This window comes from Neolamprologus multifasciatus, chromosome 4, assembly GCF_963576455.1.
Source record: "Neolamprologus multifasciatus chromosome 4, fNeoMul1.2, whole genome shotgun sequence".
In the NCBI taxonomy this organism is placed as follows: Eukaryota; Metazoa; Chordata; class Actinopteri; order Cichliformes; family Cichlidae; genus Neolamprologus; species Neolamprologus multifasciatus.
In genome coordinates, this window is record NC_140442.1 from 1893355 (window position 1) to 1919676 (window position 26322).

Genomic DNA, 26322 nt, shown 5'->3' on the forward strand with positions numbered 1-26322 from the left:
TAAAACACTGATTCACGGACTGTGCTCATGTTTTATGTACATGAAATGATTATTATATATATATATATATATATATATTTTTTTTTTTTTTTTGAGGTGTTTATCTTTTGGGCTGTAAAATAAACAAAATCATGAGACAGGTTGACGTCAACATTCAATACTTTTATTGTGAAAAATCTTCATACACATCGCCTTAAACTGTACAATCAATAATTTAAAAACAAGAAAGAAAAATGTTCAGCTTGATGTTTAAAGATCATTACCTCTCGCTCACACTCACACTCACACTCACACACACACACACACACACACACACACACACACACACACACACACACACACGCTCAGCAGCTTCAGCCAAAAAGACAAAGACAGGAGTAGTGTTTTACTGGTCATTTTTCTTCTTATTGTTACAAACATTCCCACAATTCTCTGTGAACATTTTTGTGGTTATTCAAATAAAAAACTGTGGTTGGATGAACAAACACAACAACACACGAGGTTTGTTGTGCTGATGTCGAGAAAATAAAAGCCTCAGAGTGGGAGAAGCTAAAAACCTAAAAATGTTGGCAAACAGATGAAACCTGATGGTGTGAGAGTGTTTTTCCATTCATGAACTTCTGTAACAAACGTTTAATACATGTGAAAACCGCAGGAAAAGAAAACTGCTGAACCACGCTCACAGGCTCCTCATCAGGACAGTTTCTTCACTTCCTGCTGTTGTTGTGACTACGAGTTTCTGCACATTTACTAAAAACCATGTGATCATCACTGCTGATTTCCTTTTATTCAGCTGTGCTTCAAACGTAAAAGTTCCTCCAATTATTTACATGTATTTTCCATTGCGTGCAAAAGGTCGGCAGCCTTAACATGAAATTTAATAAAGGTATCTTATCTCATCCTGGGACTCCATCAGAGCAGCGCCGCATGACTTGCAGATCAGGAATGACCTTATTTATCGCCGCCCGGCCTTTCTGTCAAACAAGCTGACTTTCCTCCCGTTGCTTAAAGGCATCCACCTTCCTGGGTGGAAGGTGGGTGGACGACTGCTGAGGGGCAGTTTTAAGTATCTGTGAGCTGTGCTGTCTGCAGAAAGGATGGGATGAAGAAATCTGCTTCTCTAAACCTTAATCAGAGCAAAAACAGGCTGAACTTTGGCTTAACGGGGCTACATTTACATATTGTTGCCTCATTATTAGAACCAATAGACATGTTTGATATAGAAGTCTGGCATCATAACAGAAACATGCAGAGTGCTTTAAGTGTAGTTTACAATCCTGCATGAAATGAGGGGTACGTCGACATTTTTAGGAGTGAAAACACAAAAACATTTAAAATGAATCGTCTTAATTCACATTAAAGTTGGTAAAATGATGTCGCAGAGAGTGGACATGCCTAATATTGTATCTCAGACCATCTGATTGCATGTGGTAGCCAATCAGAAGAAAGCTGGTTTAAACGGGGAGGAGCTAAATTACTGTGTTTCAGGCAGAGGATGAGCTGAGGGGCTGCACAGAGGCTGGTTTCAGATAAAGAAGGGTTATTATGAACTGTGAATCATGCAAAGCTGCTCTGAGGGAGCTGGAAACGAGCTGAACGGGTCAGCTGTAAATCAGCGACTCGTATCTCTGCAGCTTATTGAGAACTTAAACTCAGAATCTTCTTTATTTGACCTTTCAGGTGACTTGTGCGTTATTTTAGATGAACAGCATTCGGCCCGATCGAGCTTCTATTTTTAGAAGCTTTGCACTAAAACACTTTGAGTGAGAGGCCGAGCACAGATGCTGTTTACTGTGCTGAGATCAGTGAACATTAAACCACCGTAAACAAGACTAATCTCATGGTTTGGCTATTCTTAGAGAACATTAGCTGGTCCTGAGGGTGCAGCTGGCTAATGTGTGTGGTGGAGGAATAATCTGACTCAGTGGCGGGCATCATTAAAGGTGAGAAAGGAGACAAAACAAAACCGACCGCCTGAAGAGACGCCACAAAACCTGGAACGAAGCGCAGAGAAAAAACGATCTGCAGGATTTTAAGGCGAAGGAAAAGAAGGCCGAAGCAGAAACTGAGGAGGAAACAAACCACGCAGCGAGCAGAGAGGAAGAAAGAGACGGAGATGAAGCTCTTCAGAGATCTATGAAAGGAGCATCTATTATTCAGCAGCTATGAATCATGGGACAGCGCGCGGAGGCGGCGGTGCAGATCAGAGGCAGAGAGAGAAGAAGACCTGCTGCTTTGGTTCCCGTGGGAGATCCAGTCGGAGGAGTTTGAAACGCAGCGACTCGGAAGACTTCACGTGTTCCGGCTCGTTTCTACACGAGCGGCCGCTCGCACGCGGAGGCCGACGCCGCGCCGACAGAACGAGCAGGGCAGGAACATGGACAGCAAACACGCAAACATCCTCGTGGTCGCAGCTTAATTCAATTATCCAGAGCTCACGTTTAAACGCAGTCTGCTGTTTTTATTCCAAACATCAGGAAAACCAGCAGCAGACATCCTGAACACACGTCTGTGCTTCAGTCCTCTGAAAGGACCTGCAGCTCGCTCCCACCTGACCCCTGACCCCCTCAGAGTCAGCTGATTTCTGCTGAACGGTTTATTTAATGACGGCGTGCAAAGTTAGAAAGTTATCCCAACTGTCACGTGTGGGATACGCGGCCACGCCACCGCGGTCGTCTTCTAACTCCGACTCTTTCTGGGTCTAAATCATTAACTAATGTAGTTTCTGTCACTCGTGACAGGAGCTGATGGTTGTGACGGAAATGAAGGCGAGATTTTATCTTCAGATTGAGACACAGATTGAGACTCTGAGTGGGCGGAAAACTGATTTGGTCGCAGATTATCTGAAACACATTATTGATTTTCTCTGAAATGTGATGAAAATCACAGATTAAAAATTCCAAACAGCATAAAAAAGGAAGTTAAGCATCCTGAAGTGAAGTGAAACTATTTATGCTTCCACTGAGAGAAAGACTTTTTTAACATCTCCTGATTAATGTTCTGGTCTGTGAGACGTTTTGCTCTGACAGTTGGTGCATCAAAGAGAAGTAGGTTATGAAAGACAGCGAGTGACATCAGAGCGCTCCGATAAACACGGGTCACTGTTTACTATCAATACTGGAAAGTTTCCACTTCAACACGAGCCTGACCAGCCGCTGTGACTGGTTTCCTGTTTGCCCTCATCAGACCTTCAACTGTCACATCATCAACAGCTTCAGAAAGTCTCGGCGTCGCTGCCTCCCCACGAGAGCTCAGCAAAGACTGAAGCTGAAACAAACGTATGGAAACGCCTCAGCAGACAGACGTGTGGGACGCCTGCAGGTGCAGCAGAGTCACAGGAGCGCAGCTAACAGCTGAGGGGACTGTGTGGGTTAAAGAACTCGCCACCCAATGAAGAGCAGCAGCTGTGCTCGGGTTAAACTCGTGAAAACGGTGAAAATAAAACCAAACATGTTACACAAAGAGCGGGCGGGACACTCGCCGATCCACCAAAATCACCAATCAGCAACCAAAACAGAAACATGTGAGCCAATTATGTCGCAGCAGAGCTTCAGGACCGTTTCAGCTTCACTGCAGCAGACAGACATGATCATTTTAATCGGAAACAGCACGCCGATGCTTCAGCGCCGTGCTGGGAAACCGTGTGCACGTGGAAAACTTCAAACTGTATTTCAGGCCAAAGAAAAGCTGCGTGCTGAGGCGCTCTGCCCACGCGTTCAGATCTGAGCACAAACACCGTGGAGATTTCCTCTGTGCTACTTCTGGCTCCTAATTAACAGTTTGCAGTTTTCAAATCTGCACGATTGGCCGGTTTTCTTTGTCGTCTTTGACTTTAAGTTAATTCAATTTGAACTTTTTGCAGTGAAAATCAGAGAAATTCAACGACAGGAACATCTTTCAGCAAAGTTAGTGTGATTTGGGTTTTATTAATCAGTGATCAGCTGTGACACTGCAGCCATTAGGGTGACACCATACATTTGCTTCACTTCTGCTAACGATCTAATGAACTGCTTTATGTTCTTTGTGCTCAATTTAGAGCTTCGGCTGACGATTGAGTCATAAAAGAGCGAAAAACTACAAATAATCTGTTTAAATGCAATAAAACCCCAGAAAAGCAGCATTATTTAATGAAAATCACTCGGTCCATCGTCTCTGAGTCTCTCAGAATCAGCTGGATTTTTTATGTTCAATAACTTTAGTTTATTTAATGAAGCCAAGCAAAATTTGACCATCACACATGAATATCTTCAGAGTTACAGGCCCTCTAATTATATGGGAAAGGGTCCAAATTTGCAGTTATTCTGCATTTTTTGATCCCTCACAGCTGACAGACATCCATGTGAAACTTCCAGGGCTTAAAAAGATGTTGAAGCTGTTAAAAAATGCAAACTAATCGGTTTTAAACTCTAAGCGTGTGAGGAGACACATGTATAATGTTGCTGAAGTTATCGTACGTTGCTGTTTTCAGTGAAACCAACACGTGGATTAATGGACTGCAGCAGCGTCGCTGCTCCGTTACCAACACGCTCATTCAGAGAGTTTGGGTGGAGCATCGCTTCAAGGCGAGTCTGGATCGGCGGCGCGTTGTCAGAGAAGCAGCAGGTGAGCGCAGACGAGACTCTGCTGAGTTAGAAAGGTGTGACGCGACAGGTGAGGCGTGAAATCTGAAAAGCGTGATGACAGGAAGGAGTGGGGGGGGGGGGGGGGGAATCAAGTCGCTGAAGCTGTCGGGTGAAAAAGAAAACAGATGCACCACTGACACGGAACCACACTCCACACTAGAACACCAAATGTGGATCACTCCTCCACTGAAAATAGTCCCAAGCACATTTCCACCCTGAAAAGTTCAGCTTGTGTTTGTACATTTGATTGGCTGACTGTCACATGTGAAATATCGAACAACAAACACATTTTCCTTAAAAAAAAATGTATATAAAAGCGTGTTTAAAATAAAGTCCTCAGTATAATTCATCACATTTGGCTGCATTTAAGTGACAAATGGAGTCGATCAGAAGATCAGACGATGAAGGATTTTCTAATTCATGGTTACTGTTGTGCTTTTAGCGATCTATCTGCTGCATGCTCGTTCACTTCGGCTCAAGGCACACTAACAAGTCTGGACTCGGCTCGGGCCGGGTCCTCCGGGGGTTTTTTGGGGGGTGGGGCCTCTAAACCTCTGTGATTTATAATATAAAATCACTTTAAAACACGTGTGCTGACAAAAAGCGACTCATTTCTAGTGTTTTGATGGTTAGCTTATCAGTCAGAACAAAAAATAACGGAGGTGTGGACAGAAAAAGGAAACAGGAAAGGTGTGAAAGTGAAGGCTGCGGCGATGCACGGACACTGAGCGGCGTGCATCATGTAGAGTAACGAGGGATCTCTGTTCATGTAGTAGCCTCTCCAGCAGGGAGGAGTTTCTGGAGTCTTTTCCTCTTGTTTTAGTGTAAATAAGATCAAAACGTTTGTAGTCACTCTCTAAATTTCCTGAGGCACCATTCGAAGCCCTCCCCCTCCCCCTCCCCCAAAGAACATTAAACACTTGAAACATGACCTCGTGTAGGTGGGAGGTAGCGCTCATGCATCCCTTTATCCATCGTTCCTGCTCTTCGGGTTCAGGGATTTCCCCCAGCTAACGACACCCTGCACGTCTGTCTCTGATCCCACGCCCGCTCCGAGCTGTATCCAGGGAGCGGCGCTTGTTAGGAGATCTTACAGTTGCTGCGGGTGCAGTTCTGCGGCGGGCTCTGCGGCGGACGGATAGACTTTGAGCGCTTCAGGCTGTTGCCTTTGGAGCCGCCGGCGGGGTTGGCCAGCGAGTAGGAGCGTCCGTGCATCATGACGGCGTTCATTCCGTTGGCCATGGAGAAGGACTTGAGGTGGGACTTGATTGCGACGGGGAGCGGGAGCTTATCGATGAGGTGGACCGGCGTGCAGGACACGATGGCTCTGCAGCAGAGGTCCTGCAGGCTGAAGACTGCAGAGAGGGAGGGGACAGAGGACAAATGTTAATGTCAGGTTTCAAATGCTTTTTATTACCAATTTATGAACAGATTGTAACAAAACCAAAGAAATTAAACCTCTTTCGACTCTTATTGCCTCGAATAAACTGAGGACTGATTTCTATGTGAAGGACTTGAGTGACTCTTCCTCATAGCAGCAGTTTGCTGAGGTTACAGGAGTTGCTGTAAGCTTAGTGATGCTGTGACTCCATCTGCTTTAACCTGACAGGAACAGAACGTTCCTCTGAATAAAGCTGATAATAAAGAAAAGCAGTAAAGCAGGAGATGAAGCTGCTTGGAGGAGCACAGCTCAGACAGCTCGAGCTGCTTCTCTGACACACAGGAGGAAGCTCAGACTGAAAGAGTTCCAGCACACTGAGCCCGACTCTTCTCTATAAAGTCTCAAAGGACGTGCAGGACATCACTTCCCACTGCTTTATACTGTAATTACACACGAAGGAGACAGAGCGATGACAGGAATGAGCTCAAATTAATTAGTTTGAGAGAGCTTGTGTGGCGATATGACATCCGTCTGCTGACGGGCTCCACAGTGCTTCACAGACTCATTTTCTCTTGCTCTCGGCGGTCGTGAAAATCCAGCAGAGTGCAGTTTAACAACCCATCTTTCCTCACTTTGATGACCCCAGCTCCACATCCACCCACCTCTGTTGGGCCTCCAGAACTTCTCCATGCCGTGCCTCATGAGGACGATGCGCGACAACTCCGTGAACGACTCGATGACGTTGAAGTTGCACAGCGGGCTCACTTCAAAGAAGGTCATGCCATTCTTCTCGGCGTACGCCCTCGCCTGCTCGGTGGGAACTTGCCGCTTGAAAGCCAGATGTAAACGGTTACCCACGAGGATCCGAGGCACGCCTGGGGCATGCTGGGAGAAAAAAAAAAGACAGTTACCTACTGCTGTGAGATGATGTTTGAATTGGATTATTGGTGCTTTTTGCAACTTTAAGTCCCTGAAAGTAAAAAGGGGTTTTGCGAGTTAAGCACAGGGCGTCAGCATGCAGCGCGTACATCTCTCTAATTCACCCCAGTCTGTTCTGCAAACTGAATGAAACATGACTGCAGTGACCGTCATCACTGATCTGTTTCTTCTCAGAGTTTCTGTTCACTTTTCTCACTCAGACAACCTCCAATGACGTCATCTCCCTTTGGCATTGGTACAGGTGTTCCACAGGGATCCATTCTTGGTCCTCTTTTATTTACCATATTATTTAAAAGTACTCAGCTATTCACGTATATAAAACTTCTGTAACTATTTCAGACTCTGGATGGATGTCATTAGTACAGGTGTTCCACAGGGATCTATTCTTGGACCTCTTTTATTTACTCTTTTACATCTTTGACTCAAAAACTAATGCACATTTTTACGCAGATGACACTACGTTATATACCACTGGATCTTCCCTTATCCTGATGACTGCAAACCTACAGCCTGCTGATACATTACAGAAATAATTCAGCAAATGTAAATATGTTCTAAACTACAATAAAACTAATCACATGTTATTGGTGAGGTCACTAAAAACCATAATTTGGTCTATACTCAAACCCTTCATGGTATTAAAATGTAAAATTTGATTGGTGTAAAGACCTCGGACTCAGAGTCGATACCAGATATATATAGACCAGAAGAAAACTGAAGATTAAATTGGATTTTGCTAAAGAAATACATCTTTTCCCCTTTTTTGAGCTTCTAAGATCATTCCACAATCTAAAATTTATCTGGACTCGATTGTGGCGATGATGTTTGTATTCATGTTTGGCACATCCTGTCGCCATCGTCTTTGGGTGTTTTCCACTATTAGAAACACCGTCTCATATGTCACTGGCTCTTCCAATAATCCCGCACGATAAATTTGCAACCTACAAATTTCTCTGATGGTGATATTATTACTGTACTGTATATGAAGAAGCCAGATGGTCCTGCTTAGCAGCACTGCATGATGTTTATTTATAAGACTAACTTCATCTTACATCTGAGCCCCTGCTGTTGCGTTTAAATATAATAACTGGACAGGACACAGGACACTTCTAACATTAGTTGGACGTTTTACTCACACTGAAAACTGGATTTAAATACTTTGCAAACCTATAAGTGAGCAACAAAAACACTAGAACATGTATTTGTCTTTCCCCCTTTGCACATCCTTTTCTTAAGTGTCGGTGTCCCTTAAAATTAGATCTCAAAACTGACCTGTTAAAATAAAGAACACTACTACAGAGAAAAAGAGGAAGAAGGTGATTGGTTCAGCTGGACAGCTCAAAACATTATGCTTGAAAATTTTACAATCAAACTGACTCAGGAGTGATAACCATCTTAGGACTCTTTGTTGTGAGATTATCTCATTTTTCCCTATCGTTGCAAATACAATCAAATTGAAACCTTCTGGGACTTTTCTCAGAATCAGAATCAGAATCAGAATTTATTTGTCACATACAGGTTGCCCTGCAGTAAAATGAGACCCCCCCCCCGACCTTACACATATAACACAGACATTACATTGGGGTTACAAGTCGGAGATCGGCAGTTACGGAAAAAACACTGAAATGTACACACAATGGGAAGGTACAAGAGGAAAAAAAGAGACCCCTACTCATGCTGTGCTTCCATGGTAGGACAGCACGAGAACAGGAAACAAAAAAACTCCTCTGCACAAAAAAAGCACATGAATGTTCACAGCACAACATTATGAAGACATAACAAGCCACGGGGGTGGGTAGGGGATGAGGAGTAATCCCAGGCGACACAGCAGACATCCTGCCACTGCGCCGACTCGCCAGCTCTTTTTCTCCGCTCTTTAATAATAATAATAATGGATTGGATTTATATAGCACTTTTCAAGGCACCCAAAGCGCTTTACAGTTCCACTATTCATTCACTCTCACATTCACACACTGGTGGAGGCAAGCCACGGTTGTAGCCACAGCTGCCCTGGGGCAGACTGACAGAAGCGAAGCTGCCATATCGCGCCATCGGCCCCTCTGGCCAACACCAGTAGGCGGTAGGTGAAGTGTCTTGCCCAAGGACACAACGACCAGGACAGAGACCCCGGGGAACGAACCGGCGACCTTCCGGTTACAGATATGCTTCCCAACTCCCTGAGCCACAGTCACCCACATTTAACCACATTTAGTGACAGATGCATCGGATTCATCCTCGCAGGCTGATCGTGTCTCGTCTCGCGGCTGAATGTAATTCACAGATTTTCTGCTGGCTGTGCAAATCATGATGTGTGCAATTTAGTAAATCCTCACAGCAGTCACACAGCAGCAGGATTTAAATTTCATAGATGAGGTTATTTGACTAGAACGGTTCTCATTAATTAACAGGAGAAGAAGGACAGAAATGTGAGTTATTATTACGTCTAATCTGAGATCAGTTTTTAAAAAAGGAAAAATGAGATGAAATGACACAACTGTTGTAAGGAGACAGAAACACAGCAGAGGATTCAGAAAAAACATGTTTAGACTGTTTGATTATGTGGCAGCATCTGTGCAAGAATGTGGTCACGGCCAGAAGTTAAAGGCTGTGACTTTTCATTAGACCCGGAGCTTTTTGGTGCCAATAAGACTCAAACGGCCCTCAAATGAACTGTTAAAAGTATTTCCTGTCTTTAATATGTACTGATTTATGTATAGAAGTATTTAAAGCTTCAGGAAATGCTGACTGACTGAGCCAGAATAGAAGCTAGTTTTTGTTTTCTATACCCAGAAGTAGGGGTGGGGGTAAAAATTGATACTGTGTAGCATCGTGATATTTTGTTTGCTAATAATGTATCGATACAGAAACAGCAGAAATCGATACTTTGTTACAAAAAGGTTTTTGTGCTCTGACTTCAGAGCATGTTGATCCTTTTTCTGAGCAAGAATCCTGACATTCCTTCACTGTCCAAATGTGTTTAACTTGTTTTTTAGCAATAAACATGACAGTTTACTTATTTTAATTTAAGACATGTTTTATTTTAATTAAGTTTAAAACTTTTGTATTTAATGTAAAATTATATTTTGTTTTAATTTACTTTCAAATTCTTCAGTTGCTGAAGGGGCTGCATAGTTTTCATAAACTGCATAGTTCAGAATAGCTATAATTGTACCAGATGGTTGATTCAGTTAAGTTGGACTAGACTGTAATACAAACCGTTCAGTTTGTCAACAATCAAACTGAAATGAGAGAAAGACTGAGTGTGAGACTTTGATATTAGATAAAATGAATATTGATAAAGTTTACCTTTATGTACAGAATCTGAATATCGCAAAATATTTTAAAAAATTGCAATAATATCGTATCGTGGGTTAAGTATTGTGATAATATCGTATCATGGGATGTATGGTGATTCCCACCTCTACCCAGAAGTTGCAAATCCACACAGCACAGGAGCTGATTGGTCTACAATGTTATTTTAACTACTCTGGTAGCTGTAGGCATCACAGATTTGGGGATTTCAGGACTTGCATTAGACGCACTGCAGACTTTCAGAATATCTGAATACTTCTTTTTAAAGCTGAACGTCTATCATTAGGGAGCTCCTGCATCATCATCCCTGCACACTTTGCTGTGTTACAGTTTTTTCTTTCCTCTTTTGTTCCCGCAGCTTTATATTTTATCTTTCATCTTGCAGGGATTATCTTAGATTAGTTTAATCTTACACTTAAACTTCAATGCTGAGAAAACATATACGAGTAAGCAGTGAGTTACTTAAAACAGCCTTTGTATGTGTGTGTCCTTCCTGATGATTCGGAAACAAAGAGGATGTCCTCTTTGTCTGTGTGTGTGTGTTGGTATTTTTGGCCTTTGGAATGTGTGTTCCCGTTTGGCCTTTCCTGCTCCACCTCCACAGAATCAAACGCTTTTAAGGACAGAAATAAAAACGAGATGGTCGACTCAAGAATCTCTGGAAGGCGAAACATAAACAGATGAAAACTGATGACAGTTTGCTGGCTGTAAACTGATTACATTCAAATATTTGATCACCAATTTTCTGCAACAAATGTTGCACCAGATTTGTCTGAATATACGTTTAGATGTTCATATATTATTTTTTTATCCTTTTTCCTCTGATGTTCACTGGTTTGTGTTACGGCTTGTTTCTAAATCTCTATAAAGGACTCGTTTCTAGAGTCCAAGAAAAGCTGCAGTTCCTCTAACGTCCAGCAGAGGCTCCAGCAGTTAGTCGTCCCCAGAGACTCCCGACAGAAATAAACATGTTTACAGCCTGACACAGAAACGGTTTTGTCTCGACAGATAATTTCTCCTTCTTAACAACAGTACAGGAGGAGAATGTTTTTATAACTCATCTGTTTACATCTGAAATCAAAGTAAGAGCATAAATTAAACTAAATAATCATTTTAATCACAGCAGGACATGATGTAGAAAAGAAACCAGGCTCAAAGAGTGTGCAAACTCTTTATGCTAATGTGGGTCACATGGGCAGACTGGACCAACTCTCAAACACTCACCTCATCGATCTCTCTGATCCACCTGTCGATGCCGTCGAAGGACCACCTGTTGGTGATGTCATACACCAGCAGGATCCCCTGAAGCGAGACAAACGATGTCAGCGTGCAAACTCGAGCAGCATTTAAATGAATGCAGCTGTTTGCTCCTCACCTGAGCTCCGCGGGAGTACGAGCGAAAGATGGTGCAGAACCTCCCCTGTCCCGAGGTGTCCCTGAGGAAAGGCAGCACATTAAACACTCAGGTCTGTGCAGCTGCAAGCAGATAAATCCTTCTTCTGCTTTCGAGGTAAACGGCACGAAAGCAGCGGGCTTCAGCTAACAGGACGGAAATCTGAGCAGACTTCTTTTTGGGGGTTTCAGATTCAGCAGAGCCAGCGATGGTCCTCCGAACTGAGGCAAAAACATGCAACTCAATCCCCTTCATCCATCTATCTACAACACTTTCAGCCTGCTCGCGCTCTGACCCAAACCCTCCATGATCTGTCGCAAATGCCACAAATTTATATCAAAACGTGCGACTTGATCAAAGATAAGAGTGCTTTGGTCTTCGTAATGAGTCGCTTTAAGTATTTTTTATAAAACGAGTAAATGACGGCACTTTTTCCCACCACTGAAGTGATTTTGAAACCATCTTAAAGAGTGAAAGGCCCCGCCTACTTTGATGGTTTCCTGGTAACAGAGCTCACAGAGCTCTGAGGGAACAGGTGTTTGGATATCTCTCAGGCTTTTTCACGATTGCACTTTAAGTTTTGTGAAGATTTGAGTTTTCCCTTCACTCTGCATTCCAGGATGATGACATCCACTCCAAGTTCTCTGCCTGGAGATTACTCTGGGGGAAAATGTCTTTCCCATTGTTTCACGCCCAGACCCTTCCCCTCCACAAGCACGAGTTATACATCGACGCGCCGGCATTTTTCTCCTCTTTCACCTGATGTTAGAAAGGAGTTACTGTTATGACACAAACCCCAGAATGGAGAGCGTGGCCAACAAAACTTCCACAGGGACGCATTATAAAACAGCTCCCAAACTTCAGCTGGAAATCAGAAGCAGATTTAACGCTTCAATAACAACTACACTGGGGATGAATCCACCTGGTTAAACTATACTCATTATCTAACAAACAACACGGCTGTACTGCGCTAACAGACTGCTCAACGAGCCGATGCCGGCAGGAAGGTCAGCTCCGACCTCCAGCTCTCTCAGTCCTCGTACAGACGCGTCTCCGGGCAAGACGATCAATCCTAAATTGCTCCTGATGCACCGATTTGAAGTGTGAGTGACACAGAACAGGCTGGGAGCAGCAAGCAGGGAAGAAAGTGTTGCATTAAGGTGTGTTTGAGCTCTTGTAGTGCAGAAGCAGTAAAAGTAGAAAGCATAATAAAACTATCAGTGCATTTACGGCTCCCTGTCATCTAAACATTAGGGGTGGGGGAAAAAATGGATACTGTGTAGCATGGTGATATTTTGTTTGCTAATAATGTATCGATACAGGGACAGCAGAAATCGATATTTTGTTACAAAAAGGTTTTTGTGCTCTGACTTCAGAGCATGTTGATCCTTTTTCTGAGCAAGAATCCTGACATTCCTTCACTGTCCAAATGTGTTTAACTTGTTTTTAGCAGCAATAAACATGACAGTTTACTTATTTTAATTTAAGACATGTTTTATTTGAATTAAGTTTAAAACTTTTTTATTTAATGTAAAATTATATTTTGTTTTAATTTACTTTCAAATTCTTCAGTTGCTGAAGGGGCTGCATAGTTTTCATAAACTGCATAGTTCAGAATAGCTATAATTGTACCAGATGGTTGATTCAGTTAAGTTGGACTAGACTGTAATACAAACCGTTCAGTTTGTCAACAATCAAACTGAAATGAGAGAAAGACTGAGTGTGAGACTTTGATATTAGAGAAAATGAATATTGATAAAGTTTACCTTTATGTACAGAATCTGAATATCGCAAAATATTTTTAAAAATTGCAATAATATCGTATCGTGCGTTAAGTATTGTGATAATATCGTATCGTGGGATGTATGGTGATTCCCACCTCTACTAAACATGGGTTCAATATATAAATAAAAGACAGCAAGATGGTGACGACGATGATGGTGGGGGCTTCAGTGTCTGTGGTCAAACTGGGTCTTTGTTTGCATCTAAACCTGTGAAGTTCACTGTCTCTCACACGTTGCATTTCCAACCCACCACTGTGTGAAAAGTGTCTGTGAGGTAGCTCCTACTACAGCGAGCGGCAGCAGGACGGCACATTCCTACGACTGCATGCAGACTTAAAATATGGTAAATCTAAGGCCGTCTGAGCCGTGGGCACAAGACAACAATAGACTCAAGGCAGTTTAAATGACATATAATCAGTGCAGGCTGTGGGTTTGGCTCAAAATCAGAATCACGTTATAGTTCTGCCTGGTTTATTCTCCAACACAGTAACTTATTTATTCAGATACTCTGCAGGTCAGACGTGAGCTCAGCCTCAGTGTCACAGAGAGCTGTACACACCAGAGGACTCATGAGGGACAGATTTATGCAAACCGGATCGACACACGAAAGGAGAATAAAATCTCTTTTTTCAGGTTTAAAAAGCAGCTGCTCCGCTTTTCCAAGCAGCATCATCCATCTACAGGCGCTGCCGTCTGAGAGGATCATCTGTTGTGCAGCGGACCAGAAAAGACAAACATGTTCTGGCTTCTTTACGCCTGCACACCTCCAACTTCACGAACCGCATCCTTACTGAAGTGCTTCTAAAAAATCCCAAATGTTTATAAAACAGCTGCATGCTGATGGTTTTCTCAAGGAAAATAGTCCCTGTGCTTGTTGGGGACTATTTTCAGCAGCAGATTAATCCACGTCTGGTGCTCCGGTGAGCATTCGTGGCACCAGGACGGCGTATGTGGGCTCGAGTCACAGTAAACTAATGAGGGGACATGTAAACAATGGACAACATGGAGCCTCGTGGCTCAGAATAACAAACTGGTGAAACTATTTCATGTTGTCCTTTTGGTCTTATCGTGGATTTGATGGTAATAATACTCCCAGAAGGTTTCAGTATCTGCTGTTTTCCAACCCAGAGACTCAGAGGAGCCTGAGTCACCACACAGAAAAAAAAGGAAGCAGAGGATGAAGGAAAAAAAAAAAAGAGCGAGAGGAAGAGGAAGAGGGGGATATTGACACTGTAAAACAGCGAGGAGAGGAGGCGAGACTGAGGCAGCAAAATAAAGATCCTGCATCACGCAGCTGCCTTCAAACTTCTTTCTTCACACAGAAGACGAGGCGTCTTCCTCCCTCAGGAGTCGAATTCCTTGCCCTACTTCCACCAAACAGGCCTCGCCTAGCACTGCAGACAAATACGTGAATCTGCTGCGACTCCACAGATACAGGATTACTTCACCGACACGACAGCGTGCAAAGAGACCGTGCACGTGCACCTCGCAGCTTTAAAATCACGGCAGTTATGAAAGCTGTGAGCTGAAAGTACGGGCACGTGACAGAAGGGCTGAGACACGGAAGATGATAAGAAAAAACTCAGCGTGGGAAACAGATCTGACTGTGATGCCAGTAAAGGCTGTCTTCATCGCAGTGAGATTCCTCTTTATCTTCAGAAACATCTACTGGCAGGTGGAGGTGCTGTTTACTTCCTCCTTCTAAGGAAATGACTTCACCTGTATGGGAGTTGATACGAGCTGGTTTCCTCCTGAACTGCTTCTCTCCTGGAGGCTGCTAGCTATTCATTGGCTTTGGTTTGATTGTGCAGCTTCACCTTAGCGCCCGTTCACCCGTTCTCTGTTTCTGTGCTGTTGTAAACAAAGCGAGGTGGAAGACGGTTCTGCAGTACTTTGACACAGAGGCTGTAATCCAGTCTAGGGCTGCCACGATTAGTCGACTATCAAAATCGTCAACGACTGATTTAATAGTCGACGCGTCGTTTGAAGCTTTGTAAGATCCCAAAAGACGCAGGAATAAGTAGTAGGATTTAAGAGTGTAATAACGGACTGAAACAGAAGATGGCAGCACTGCATGTACAAGGATGCCAGCTGCCGTTAAACCCCGAAGAAGAAGAAGCTGTGTCCCAGAATTCATAGCGCAGCCCAGCTCAGTTTCCAACAATGGCGGCAGCTAGTTAGTTTTAATATTACTCTTATTATTCTTTCTGGGTCACAAAATAAACGTTTAACATATTTTCAGGCGAGAATGTAGCTGTGTAAACCTCAAATATCTGCTCAGTTTATCAAGACACCACATATTTTCAAAAGCGCTCCGACGTTTTCGGAGACGTCTGTTACCCACTAGCTCGATAGCTAGCCGGGGGCTAGGCTAACTAGAGCCGTGAGAACACCGGACTCCCGGCAAATCATTTTCAAACCCACCGCCGTCTTTCGCTACTCAGGTTAAACATGATATATAAGTCACTTAGATAACTTAAAAATGTTATTGTTTGGCTTTTTTTCAGTATTTTATTTGTTCCTGAGTAAATCGGTTTGGCTGAGATTAAAGTTATAGTTTTTACACAGCTGAATAAACGTCAAGCAGACAGCTGATTATCAGAAGTGTGAGATGCTCGAGAATTTACTCCGGTGTCCTGTTATATTTTAGATAGCAAGGAGTTTATTAAACTTCACTGAAACAATCTGTAAATTTCATTAAAATTTAATAAACTATCATCTTGTCTTTATTTTTAGTTAGCACATACCTTAAACACTTAAAGCTGTAAGCTAATGATAGTTATATAAGAGCAGATGCTGCTGGTGCAATAAGCTGTAGTTTTACATCCAATGGATGATGATCTGATTAGTCGACTATCAAAATAATCGTTTGTGGCAGCTCTAATCCAGTCCACTTATTACTGACCCACTCTCTGTACAGGTGTGATGATGCTAGCCACACAGCGTGTGATGCTTTGCATGGTGTGGAGCACCACAGATGACTCACAGTGTGTACAGATGATGTTTTGGCCTCGTCCCTGCTGTTGTAAGTTTAGAGTCTTTACTTTCAGACCATCATTAAAGTCTGTTTTTACTCCAGTTTAAACTTAATCTGTTTAATATATTCTTCTTCTATTTGTTCATTTTTTAAGAATTTAAAAACATTCCCTTAAATGTTAATCTGCCTTTGCTCGCCTCACTTTGCCTCATCTGTTGCTTTTAAACGTGCTACATAAACAGTAACTGAGTCACATGCCTCACTTCTTCTCTTTATTCCCTCCAACTCTGTGTTCAGACTTAGAGATAATAAAACTGTTTTTCCAAACACAGAAAACAGAAAAAAAACCTGCTATCAATAAAAACTTTTCCCATTCCTCACTAAACCAGAGGCATGCCCCATTTCTGCTTTAATGTGACCAAACTCTGGCTTCAGGCCACAGACACATACTGCAGGATTTTAGAGTGGATGCAAGAAAAAACACAAAAATAAAACCTTGTCCTTACCACAGCTCCAGCTTCACTCTCCTGCCGTCCAGGAGAATAGTGGTGGTTTTGTAGTCGATACCTGGACAAGAAGAGAGCGAGAGATGGACATTAGGGAGATGGAAGCACAGAAAATGATAAAAATCAATCAAGTACTAAACTCAGTCAGAGAGAGGCTGGAGGAAGTGACTCATCATCACCATGAACACTTGAAACACGACGCAGACGACCGTGACGTTCTTTAAAAATGTCCCAACCACGTGTTTAGGAATGAAAACAAACACAACGCCGCTCTTTCATTGCTCTCATTGTAAATCTAAACAGTGTATTTCATATGGCTTCAGCTGCATAACAGAAAATATCAACTCCTAAATGAGTCATTATAATAATAATATAATCAGGTGTAGGGCAGGGCGATATGACCAAAAGTATTTATCACGATATACATTTGAAAATTTGCAATAACGATATAACTGACGATATAATTGACACGACACAAAATACTTTACAACTCCACAACTTAAACAAGCAGCTGTTTTTTGTATGTGCATTAAAGTTACATAAAAATGTAACAGTGCAAATTCTTTGCTGACAGTTTAACCAAAAGGCATTTCCAGTGGAAACTGGCCGCCATATCCTCAGCATAACCATGTATAATATCCCAAAACTTAAAAAGAGGTTATACACACACAATACGGTAATATTATGTTGAAGCACAGTACGTATCACCTCGCGGAGTGATACGTACTGTCGGAGCCGTAATGCTCCAGCAATCCATCAAGCGGTGCGGCTTCGTAGTTTAGCAAAGTCGTACTGAAACATCTGACAGATTTTCGAGCGCCGTGCACATAAAATCGTTTCGAGGTCAGTAAACACAACCAGAGTTCATACATAAGGCACACGGGATTATAAGGGGCTCTGTCGACTTTCAGAAAAATCAAAGGATTGATTTTAAGTGCGCCGTATTTTCCAAACAACACGGTAATAACGACGGCCCGCTAGCATGTGCTACCAAAAAATAGTGCTTTGTTGTGTATCTGACGGACAAAGCTAAACCAGTTCCACCACTGAAGCTGCAGCATTTTTACAAACCAGTTCTGGTTCATCCGTTTTTAAATTTAACGATCCTCTTTCGCTCTTCTCATTCTGCGTCGCCGCCATGTGCGTATGTAAACATAGGCAGTGCGCATGCGCATTTTACCAATATTCTATCGCGATATTTCATTTTCCTATAGTTGTCCAAAATTACACCGGTATTACCGTGAACGGTATGATATAGCCCAGCCCTAATCAGGTGGCAGTTTAACGCTTTGCTGAGCTGCCGAGAGGATCAAAAAAGTCATTAAAACCATTAACGTTGGGACTGAAAGCTTCACCTGATCCTTCAGCTGAGTTTACGTTACACCTTCATCCGTCCATCACAAAATGCCGTGACAAACTTTTGCGTGTGACCTGTAACGAGCCATTACACGCCGCGTTTACCGTTTAGCCATTGTGATGGAGGCGGACTGTGGCGTGGCGCCACACACAGCTAACAGCTCGTTAGCTCTGCTCTGACAAACCTGTCAGACCGCTACACCTGCCGCCCCACCGCGCCACGTCTGGACACGTTCCTGAGGTTTGCACCGAGCCTGCTTCCACCTGAGGCCTCACAGGTGAGCCTCTGAATAATCCGATTCTCACCTCTGATAAGATGTTTATCTTTTCGCTCAACAGGTTCTCGTGTCACTAAATGGTTTTTGTGGTTTTATCCTGGAGTCTAATTAGCTTTGCATGATTCACAGTTTAAAATAAGCCTGACTAAAGACTGACCACAGACTGTGGACTGGGATCAGGGATGTTTCCTGACTGTGGATCTATAAGGTTTATTTGATAATGACAGTTCTCACTTCAGAGACAGCCACCAAACCTGTCCTGGAAGAAGTTATTTGTGTTTGGTATGTTCAGCCTTTAAAAAGCAGAAGCACACAAACGGGTGGAGCTCTGATAAGAAGGGTGAACACTGTAAATAAGGACTCTGTTTCTCAGTAAAACTCTTTGAAACTCATTCACTGCACCACAGAAACATGTAAAAAGTATTCACACAGACGAGTCCTGCGTTACGTTCCCACAGTTTCACTTTTCCTCGCTGCCCTTTAAGGCGAAGCTCAGCGAATCTTCAATCCACAGCCATTATTAACACTAATGAAAGAGACAATAGCTCCATCAAATGTTACTGTGTCAGCCTCCGGCGGTTAGCAGGACCACGTTACTAAGATCTTCCAATTTTCCTGGCAACATCAAGCTGCTGCCGGGCTAAAGTGCTGAGCTCAGCCTGGCCTAATTGAATCGGAGCGAGTGCAGGGCTTCGTAGCGAGCGCTTCCTTTCCCCTCATATCCAGGGCGCACTCAGGACATCCCAGATAATCAATAGCTTCTCTAATGTCTCAGCTGAAAACTGCTTCTATTCTGGGAACGGACTCGCTTTGTGGGAGAGACGTGTGAAGCTTCAGGCTTTCAGCTTTTGCTCAGACCGCGTCGAAGAGGCTTCGACACGGTCGCAAATTAGAGCGCCTCATCTAAAAGCGCCGCGCAGTTAAACTCTTTCCACCAGAAACTAAACACAACATGCTGCACAGACTGCTCCTGTCTCATTCCCAAGTCCAGCACAATGAAAATGCAGTTTGATGCATCATATTTCAGTGTAATGCGCACTTCCATCTGTCATTTAGAAAACCGCCTGCAGACATATCGCATTACCAGCACCGACCGTACTGCAGGAAAAACACTGATGGACCAGCTGCGCAGTTCATCAGCTGCTTTCACCTGAACCTTCTTCCTTTTTACACCATCACAGAGTGATCATAAATACTGCATCTGCCAGCAGGGACCCGTTCCCTCCAGCCGTCATCTGAGGAATCGTGCCACAGGACGAAGCTGCCTGTTGGCGCTCAGCAGCATCACAGAGACCCTCCCTCAGTTCGTGTGTGTGTTTGGAGATGGGTACACTTCAGCCTCTCTAAGCCAAATTAAATGTTTCACGGCAACAGCTGTAGGTGATAAAACGCTGGCTGTGACGGGGATCCTCTCCTCCACTTGATCCCTTCACTTCCAGCCAGTTTGAAAAGCAGACGTTTCCCAGAAACAACAACAGTGAGCATACAAAAAGTCCACTGTGGACTGAAGCTGGTGGAGTCTGCTCTGCTGGCTCAGTGGGAGCTCGGTGTAGCAGCACATAAACCACTTCTCCACCTGCTAGTTGGAGATTCTCTCCATCTTACAGATCAGAACTGCCCTCGCCAGCTGCAGTCGATGCCCGTCCTATTACAGGACCGGGAACTAATTAACACGGAGGACCACCAGGCCAGCAGCACGCACTGAAGAACAGACGCCTACGCTGGTATATATCATAACTGTTTCTACCATCAGAGAGGAAACAGCTTTGAGGTTTCAGACCAACTTCTTAGAGAAGGAAGCAGTTTTTGCATTAAACAAAAACAACAAAAGAAATCCACTCAGGACTGTTGCTGATCAGATGATAGATGAAATGTTTGTTGCTGCCCTGCTGTCAGGCCAGCTCCTAAACAGTCTGTAAAAGAGGAAGCAGCCCCATTTGATGAGAGGAAGATCAAAAGAATTCAAAGAGCTTCATTAAATATGGAGTGCAGAGTGGATCGCAGCTTCGATGGGGATGTTTGTGCCGACGGAAGCGCTGCTATTGATTTCCATCCCTCTGGCAAAGGCAGGCTAGAGTGCCTGCGAGGACCCTGAATATTTCAGAAGGGAAAATTAGGACAGAAGGACAGATTTTGATTGGATAACGCTGTCCTCAGGCTGTGATTAGCTGGCTGTCGGGTTTGGGGGTGCCAGCTGGATAAACCGGTCTGTCACATTTCCTGCTCTGTCATTAGTTTGTGTGCTTTATCGATCACAAATCAGACGTCCATCAACGGCACAGAAGATACAAAGACATGTCTGCGATGCTCGAGAAGGCGGCGACTGTTTTCATTATCAAACTGATTACAGATCGAACACTTAAACCCACGTTTCATCCATACCTCAACCTTCTCTGGTGAGGGTAACTGGAGTTCACAAATCTATGCATGTGGTCATGCCGCGGGTCTCTACAAACAATCCTCATGAACTGAATGAGAACAAGGAATAATAAGGAATTAGGGTTTAACCTTTTTTTAAACTTATTCTCGTTCAAACAAAGCAGAAGACAGAAGGTCACAACAGTGACGAGCACATTAAAACCAGATCTGGGAATTTCCAAACATCTGGGGATAAATGAAGTAAATCTTTTTATTCATCAAAACGACTTCCATCCTTGCTGGATGTCATTAGTCTAATTTCTTTGAACTATATCCCAGTGATGCTGGAAGAACTGCGTTTAAGCCAGAAGGAGGAGGCTGTTCCAGCGTTTAGGAGCCTCAAAAGCAGCGAGACGAGTTAACCTGATGATCAGACTGCTGGAACACGGTCTCAGAGAGTCTGCTTTGCAGGCTCGAGCCGTGTCGGGTAATTAACGACATTTTAAAATGATTTCACTTTGAGGCGATAAAGAGAAGCAAAACATGGCTGACGTTAGCTCTAGTTAGCGGCACAGCTGCTGTGCATTAATAATTTCTAAGAGGATTTCAAATTATTTCCCCTGATCTGAGATATGCTTCATGGCAGCCATCTGATAACAGCAGGCTTTAGCAGAGAAGACAATTAAAAAAAGCTGAAAAGACATCTCAGTGCATCAGTTAGACAAATGAGGCTCTTAAACCTTTCTTATTTCAGTGCACAACAATGAAAAATCCCCCAAGGACTCGACCAAGCTCAGCCCTCCATTGTGTTGTTATTATGATGGACTGGCTCACTTGACAGCATCACCGCTGCAGCTTGCAGGCCGGCTCATTCTCTTCCTCCTTATCTTCTAAAGTGACGGCGGGTTTAGTGCGAGGAACAAAGAACTGGAAGGTAAATGAAAAGTTGAAGCTAACAGACTGACACAGACGCACTCTCACCGGGTAATTAGTCATAATTAATGTTCATTTCCATATGAAGCTTTAAAGCATTTTGATGGTCGTGATTTTTTAAAATGTAAAAGTTTGTCACTTTGTCTGTTTTTTTAAAGGTGGTTTAAAGCTTTTCTAGCACCTATGTTAACAGAACACGCTGTCTTCAGCTGGATTCATACTAGTTTACTCCTCCAGTCTCCATCTGCTCCACTCTGTGTGCGAGGAGGTGCACTCGCAGTGAGACTGAGAGCAGTGAAACTAATGAGGCCAAAAATAACCACAGGGATACTCTCACACTGAGATGAGTGCATTTTTCACTTTACTTGTTATCATTTATTTCATTAATAAACATCAAGTTGACTCTAATGAAAAAAACATGACTTTTCTTCTTCTTCTGACTGTGAAATACCAGCATATTGAATGTACCCTGGTATTGAATTGGTGTCTGCAGATACTGAATCAAAGCCACTGGCATTGTATCGGAAACAGAATAAATTGGATCAGTGCACCAACTATGCATACGCCCCAGGTGGCGCTCTTCAAAGAAGGATAACAGGAATGACTGCTCAGCCCTCAGCTGACCATGTCCACAAAAAGCATTATACCTTGATTACAGACGGGCAGCTGGAGACCCGACAGCTGAGCGCTCCTTCCCGTTATACGTCGTAAAGACCACCGGTTGGGTCACGTGAATAGTTGGTGAAAGTCTGCGTGGCTACAAATAACAGCCAGGCACGCGCACGGTCACCGTCTGATTCAGGTCCCAAAGTCAAACGAACACTGCGGCATCACTGAGAGTTACAAACTGTCTAAATTCTTTCATCTGTAATAAAATGATCAGTGTTGCTGCTTTACCAGGTGTAACTATTAAGTTTAACATCCAGGCATCCATGAAAACAGAATTTATTACATTTAACGGAGTTAGACGTTAGCGGAAGTTAGCTCGCTAGTTTCGCTAGTTAGCTAAACATGATATAGCATGTTCTGACTGAGAGATTTAGGAAAAAATTCAAACGTACACCTCTGCTGTCACTTCCAACATAAATGAAGACAGAAAACTAAACAGCAGTGACGTTTGTAGGGTTACTGAAGTTGGGCTAGCTGGTATATAATGATGTGCTACATGATCGCTAGCTACACAGCTATGTTAGCATAACATAAACAGTGAAGCTGGAGGATGAACGCTAACTTTTTTCCACTCGATAAAAGTTAACGTGAAGGTTCCCGACGGTTAGAGACAAATACAATTGCATGGCAGGATGCTGTAAACGGACTAAACTTCAGTCAGGAGAACAACTGAGATAATCCATCCACAATACGAGGTTAGTCATTAATATACTGCAACAACATGGGAACAGAGCAGCTGTGATAGAATACAGCATTAATGAATCAATGGTACAGAAGTGGAGGAAGCAAGACGAATGAGTTGAATAAAGTTTGATTTATCTGACTGCTTTGTTTTGCTTAATGTGCCTTATAATCTCGTGCACCTTATGGTCCGAAAAATACGTATTTGATTTTTATTTGGAACACTGCAGTTTAATGTTGCAAACTCTTTTTAACTTCAGTGGATATTATACATGGTTATGCTCAGGATATGTCAGCACATTTCTACTGGAAATGCCTTTTGGTTAAACTGTCAGCAAAGAATTTGCATTTGCACTGTTAAATTTTTATATAACTTTAATGCACATAAAAAACAGGTGCTTGTTTAAGTGAAAATAAATGGATGGTTTTTTGCGCTAGTAAAGTTGTGGAGTTGTATTTTGTCTCGCATCAATTATATCGTCAGTTATATCGTTATCACAAATTTTCAAATATATATCGTGATATATATCTTTGGCCATATCGCCCTGCTCTAGCTGCACTATTCTCTTGATCATTGCCACTCAGACAAAACCTTGACATCACTGCTGCTATACGTAGAAGAAGTCGAAACCAGTTGCAAAGAAATCACAGTTTCCCCCCCAAAAAAGTCTCGTCTATTGCAACATCCACCTCTGTATGATCCTTGCTTCTGTTATTTAATATGATTAAAGTCACGGCAAAAACCCCACACTTGTAAACATGCCTGTCTTCACCACACGAAGCATGCGTCGAAGGGTACAAAACATAAAAGGTGCACGAATGGCCAAAATGACACCAAAGAGTGCCTTGTGGCAGTGACAAGGATGAAAAAGGTGAGTATAACAGGCGCCACTGTCATGACCTTAACTTCATCCCAGGTTACGTTCTGCGAGTTTCTGTTTAAAGACTCCTGGTTTCCACTGACTCGTCTGACAGTATACTCTATACATACATTTTATACACGAAACCTGTTCAGTTATATTTTACTAATGCCATCGGATGAAGCTGTGCAGCAAAGTTCCAGCTGAAAATGCTTCCCACTGTGTCGGGAATTTGCATGTATGCTATTGGTGATGAATGAGTCATAAAAATGTTCGTGTTTAGTCTGTTTCACACTTCTGGAGCTGCAGTTAGTTGATCAGAGATCTATTAGAGAGACTTTTATTTCAGTTACACCTCACTGAACTCCTACACTGAAGGTGAGACCTTCTGACCTCCATCTGTACCTACATAGCAGCTCAAAAACAGCTGATGTTGTTAAACTAAAACACGACCGGCTCTGTTTTTCCCCCCACAGTTGGCCGCCGCTGAAGGTGTTTAGGAATAAGAAGAGGAACTACGCTCACTGAATAATAACCTGTTTTTACACTGACATCAGAGAAAGCATTGTTTATCCACTATGTGCAACAACAATGCACACACACATCCATGACCGCCTGACTCACTGCTGTGTTGTGAAGTTCAGTGTATGTGAATGTGTCATTGTACGCTCTCCACAGCAGCAGCGGTGGCGGCGTGCGCAGCTTGTATGTTCAGGACTTCAGTGATGAGCCAGCAGGAGCCCGATCAGCTGAGGTGGGAGTGACTCACCACTACTGTAAGCGTAAGGGGACTCTGCAGATCCATCCTGCAGGCTGTCCAGGATCTCGCCTTTGCCCACGTCGCTGTCTCCTACCAGGAGGAACTTCAGCAGGTAGTCGTAGCTTTTCACTGGGCTGCCCTGGCTGCCCATCCTGTCTCACATGGAGGTCGAGGGAGTAGTCTCCAAGAAGCTGAAGGGGAAACCAAACAGCACCCTTACGCGTTGCTATTCCCTGATACACAGTCTGTTATGCCATGAATGTCCCGCATGCGGGTCTGGGAGTCTTTGTTTTGCCTGTTAACAGTCTTCTAAACTGTAGGTAGTTTAATTTCAGGCAAAGAAAAAAAATAGGAAAAAGGGGGTCACAGTCTCAGAGGAATGTCCTGTTTGGCTGCCAAAAATGTGGTTGTGGAAAGTAAAACATTGTTAAAGATAAGGTCAATAATAGTTTTGGGAGGGAGGAAAAACTGGCACTGACAACTTAAAATTATGTTAAAAAAAGAACAAAAGACTTTTCTTTGCGAGATTAAAGATTAAAGCACATATTTAAAGTGTAACTGCAGCTGTGGGATGATTGTTGTAGTTGCAAGAAAATATGATTACTGTCTGCACTTACTTTAAACTAAGTCTAGCAGCTGTTGCTTATTTTTAAAGCAGATCTTTTTTGTGACACATCAAACTCCCAAACCTGGAGGGTGTCTTTTTGTTGTCATTTCAGCGCAGCTTTCCGGCTAACAACAGGCTAGCCCCAGCCCCGCTAGCTAGGTTAGCTATTATCCTGCTGCTGCTATGCCAGACTGCTAAAACACTAATCATGTAACGACACCAAAACGCTAATTTTAGCCATGCACAGGTTTAGCTTATTGAATAACTTTCTACAGAATAAAACAACGATATTGCTTTGTAACAGGCAGCTAACCGCGGCTGGGCTTCAGCTGGAGTCTGAGTGATTTCAGGCCGCCTGGATGGCTTTCTTCAGACCGAGATGACAAAGATTCCAGTAACTTCACTGTAATCCAGAAAATTCCCACATCTGTGGCGGAATCAAAAGGCCGCGGAGCATCTACGTCCAGTCCAAATCTCTGTGAGTGATCTCAGTCCGTGCTGTTTCCATTTTTCTCCATTATCCTCAGTCATAACCACACATGAAGCCCCTCAGTGCTGCTCGGCGGATACAGCGACGACTGACCGAGTTCAGCGCTGACAGATCCGTGCTCTCTGCTGTCCCCGCCCACCTACAACATCGCCCCGCCCATTGGGTCCGCGCCGACACGAGCCGCGGCTTCCATTGGACAATGGAAATACCCATCAAAGCGTGCTGTCAACGCCGCGCAGATGGCGCTGAGGGAGAATGTGCACAACAAAGATGATTCATTTCTCTGCGAGTGTAAACAGAACAAAGGCAGAAAATTCTCATCACGTGGGATAAACTGGATCAAATCAAAGCTGCCAGTGAGAAAAACAGAAAAATAACCGAGGAAACAAGCAGAGGGGAAAGGACGAGAAATAAAT

The 26322-nt window shown here is 43.3% G+C and overlaps 1 protein-coding gene across 3 annotated transcripts; it reads right to left on the reverse strand.

The window, feature by feature from the left end:
* Nucleotides 1-141: 141 nt before the first annotated feature.
* Nucleotides 142-26018, reverse strand: LOC146519437 (ras-related protein Rab-40C). 3 transcript variants are annotated; one of them, XR_014873713.1, is made up of 7 exons: nt 24819-24972; nt 16915-16975; nt 11630-11690; nt 11479-11556; nt 6666-6888; nt 3381-5977; nt 142-3267 (listed from the first exon to the last, which is right to left on the reverse strand). XR_014873713.1 is itself a non-coding variant. In XM_085156970.1 (7 exons), exons 2-7 carry the CDS (start codon nt 24958-24960, stop codon nt 5703-5705), a joined length of 840 nt encoding a protein of 279 aa, XP_085013096.1. In that variant the 5' UTR covers nt 24961-25000; nt 25730-26018; the 3' UTR covers nt 142-5702. The 3 variants fall into 3 exon arrangements, 2 of the variants coding, with proteins under 2 accessions (XP_085013096.1, XP_085013095.1); XM_085156970.1 differs by adding an exon at nt 25730-26018 and having other exon boundaries at nt 142-5977; nt 24819-25000; XM_085156969.1 differs by having other exon boundaries at nt 142-5977; nt 24819-26018.
* Between the last annotated feature and the right edge of the window lie 304 nt (nt 26019-26322).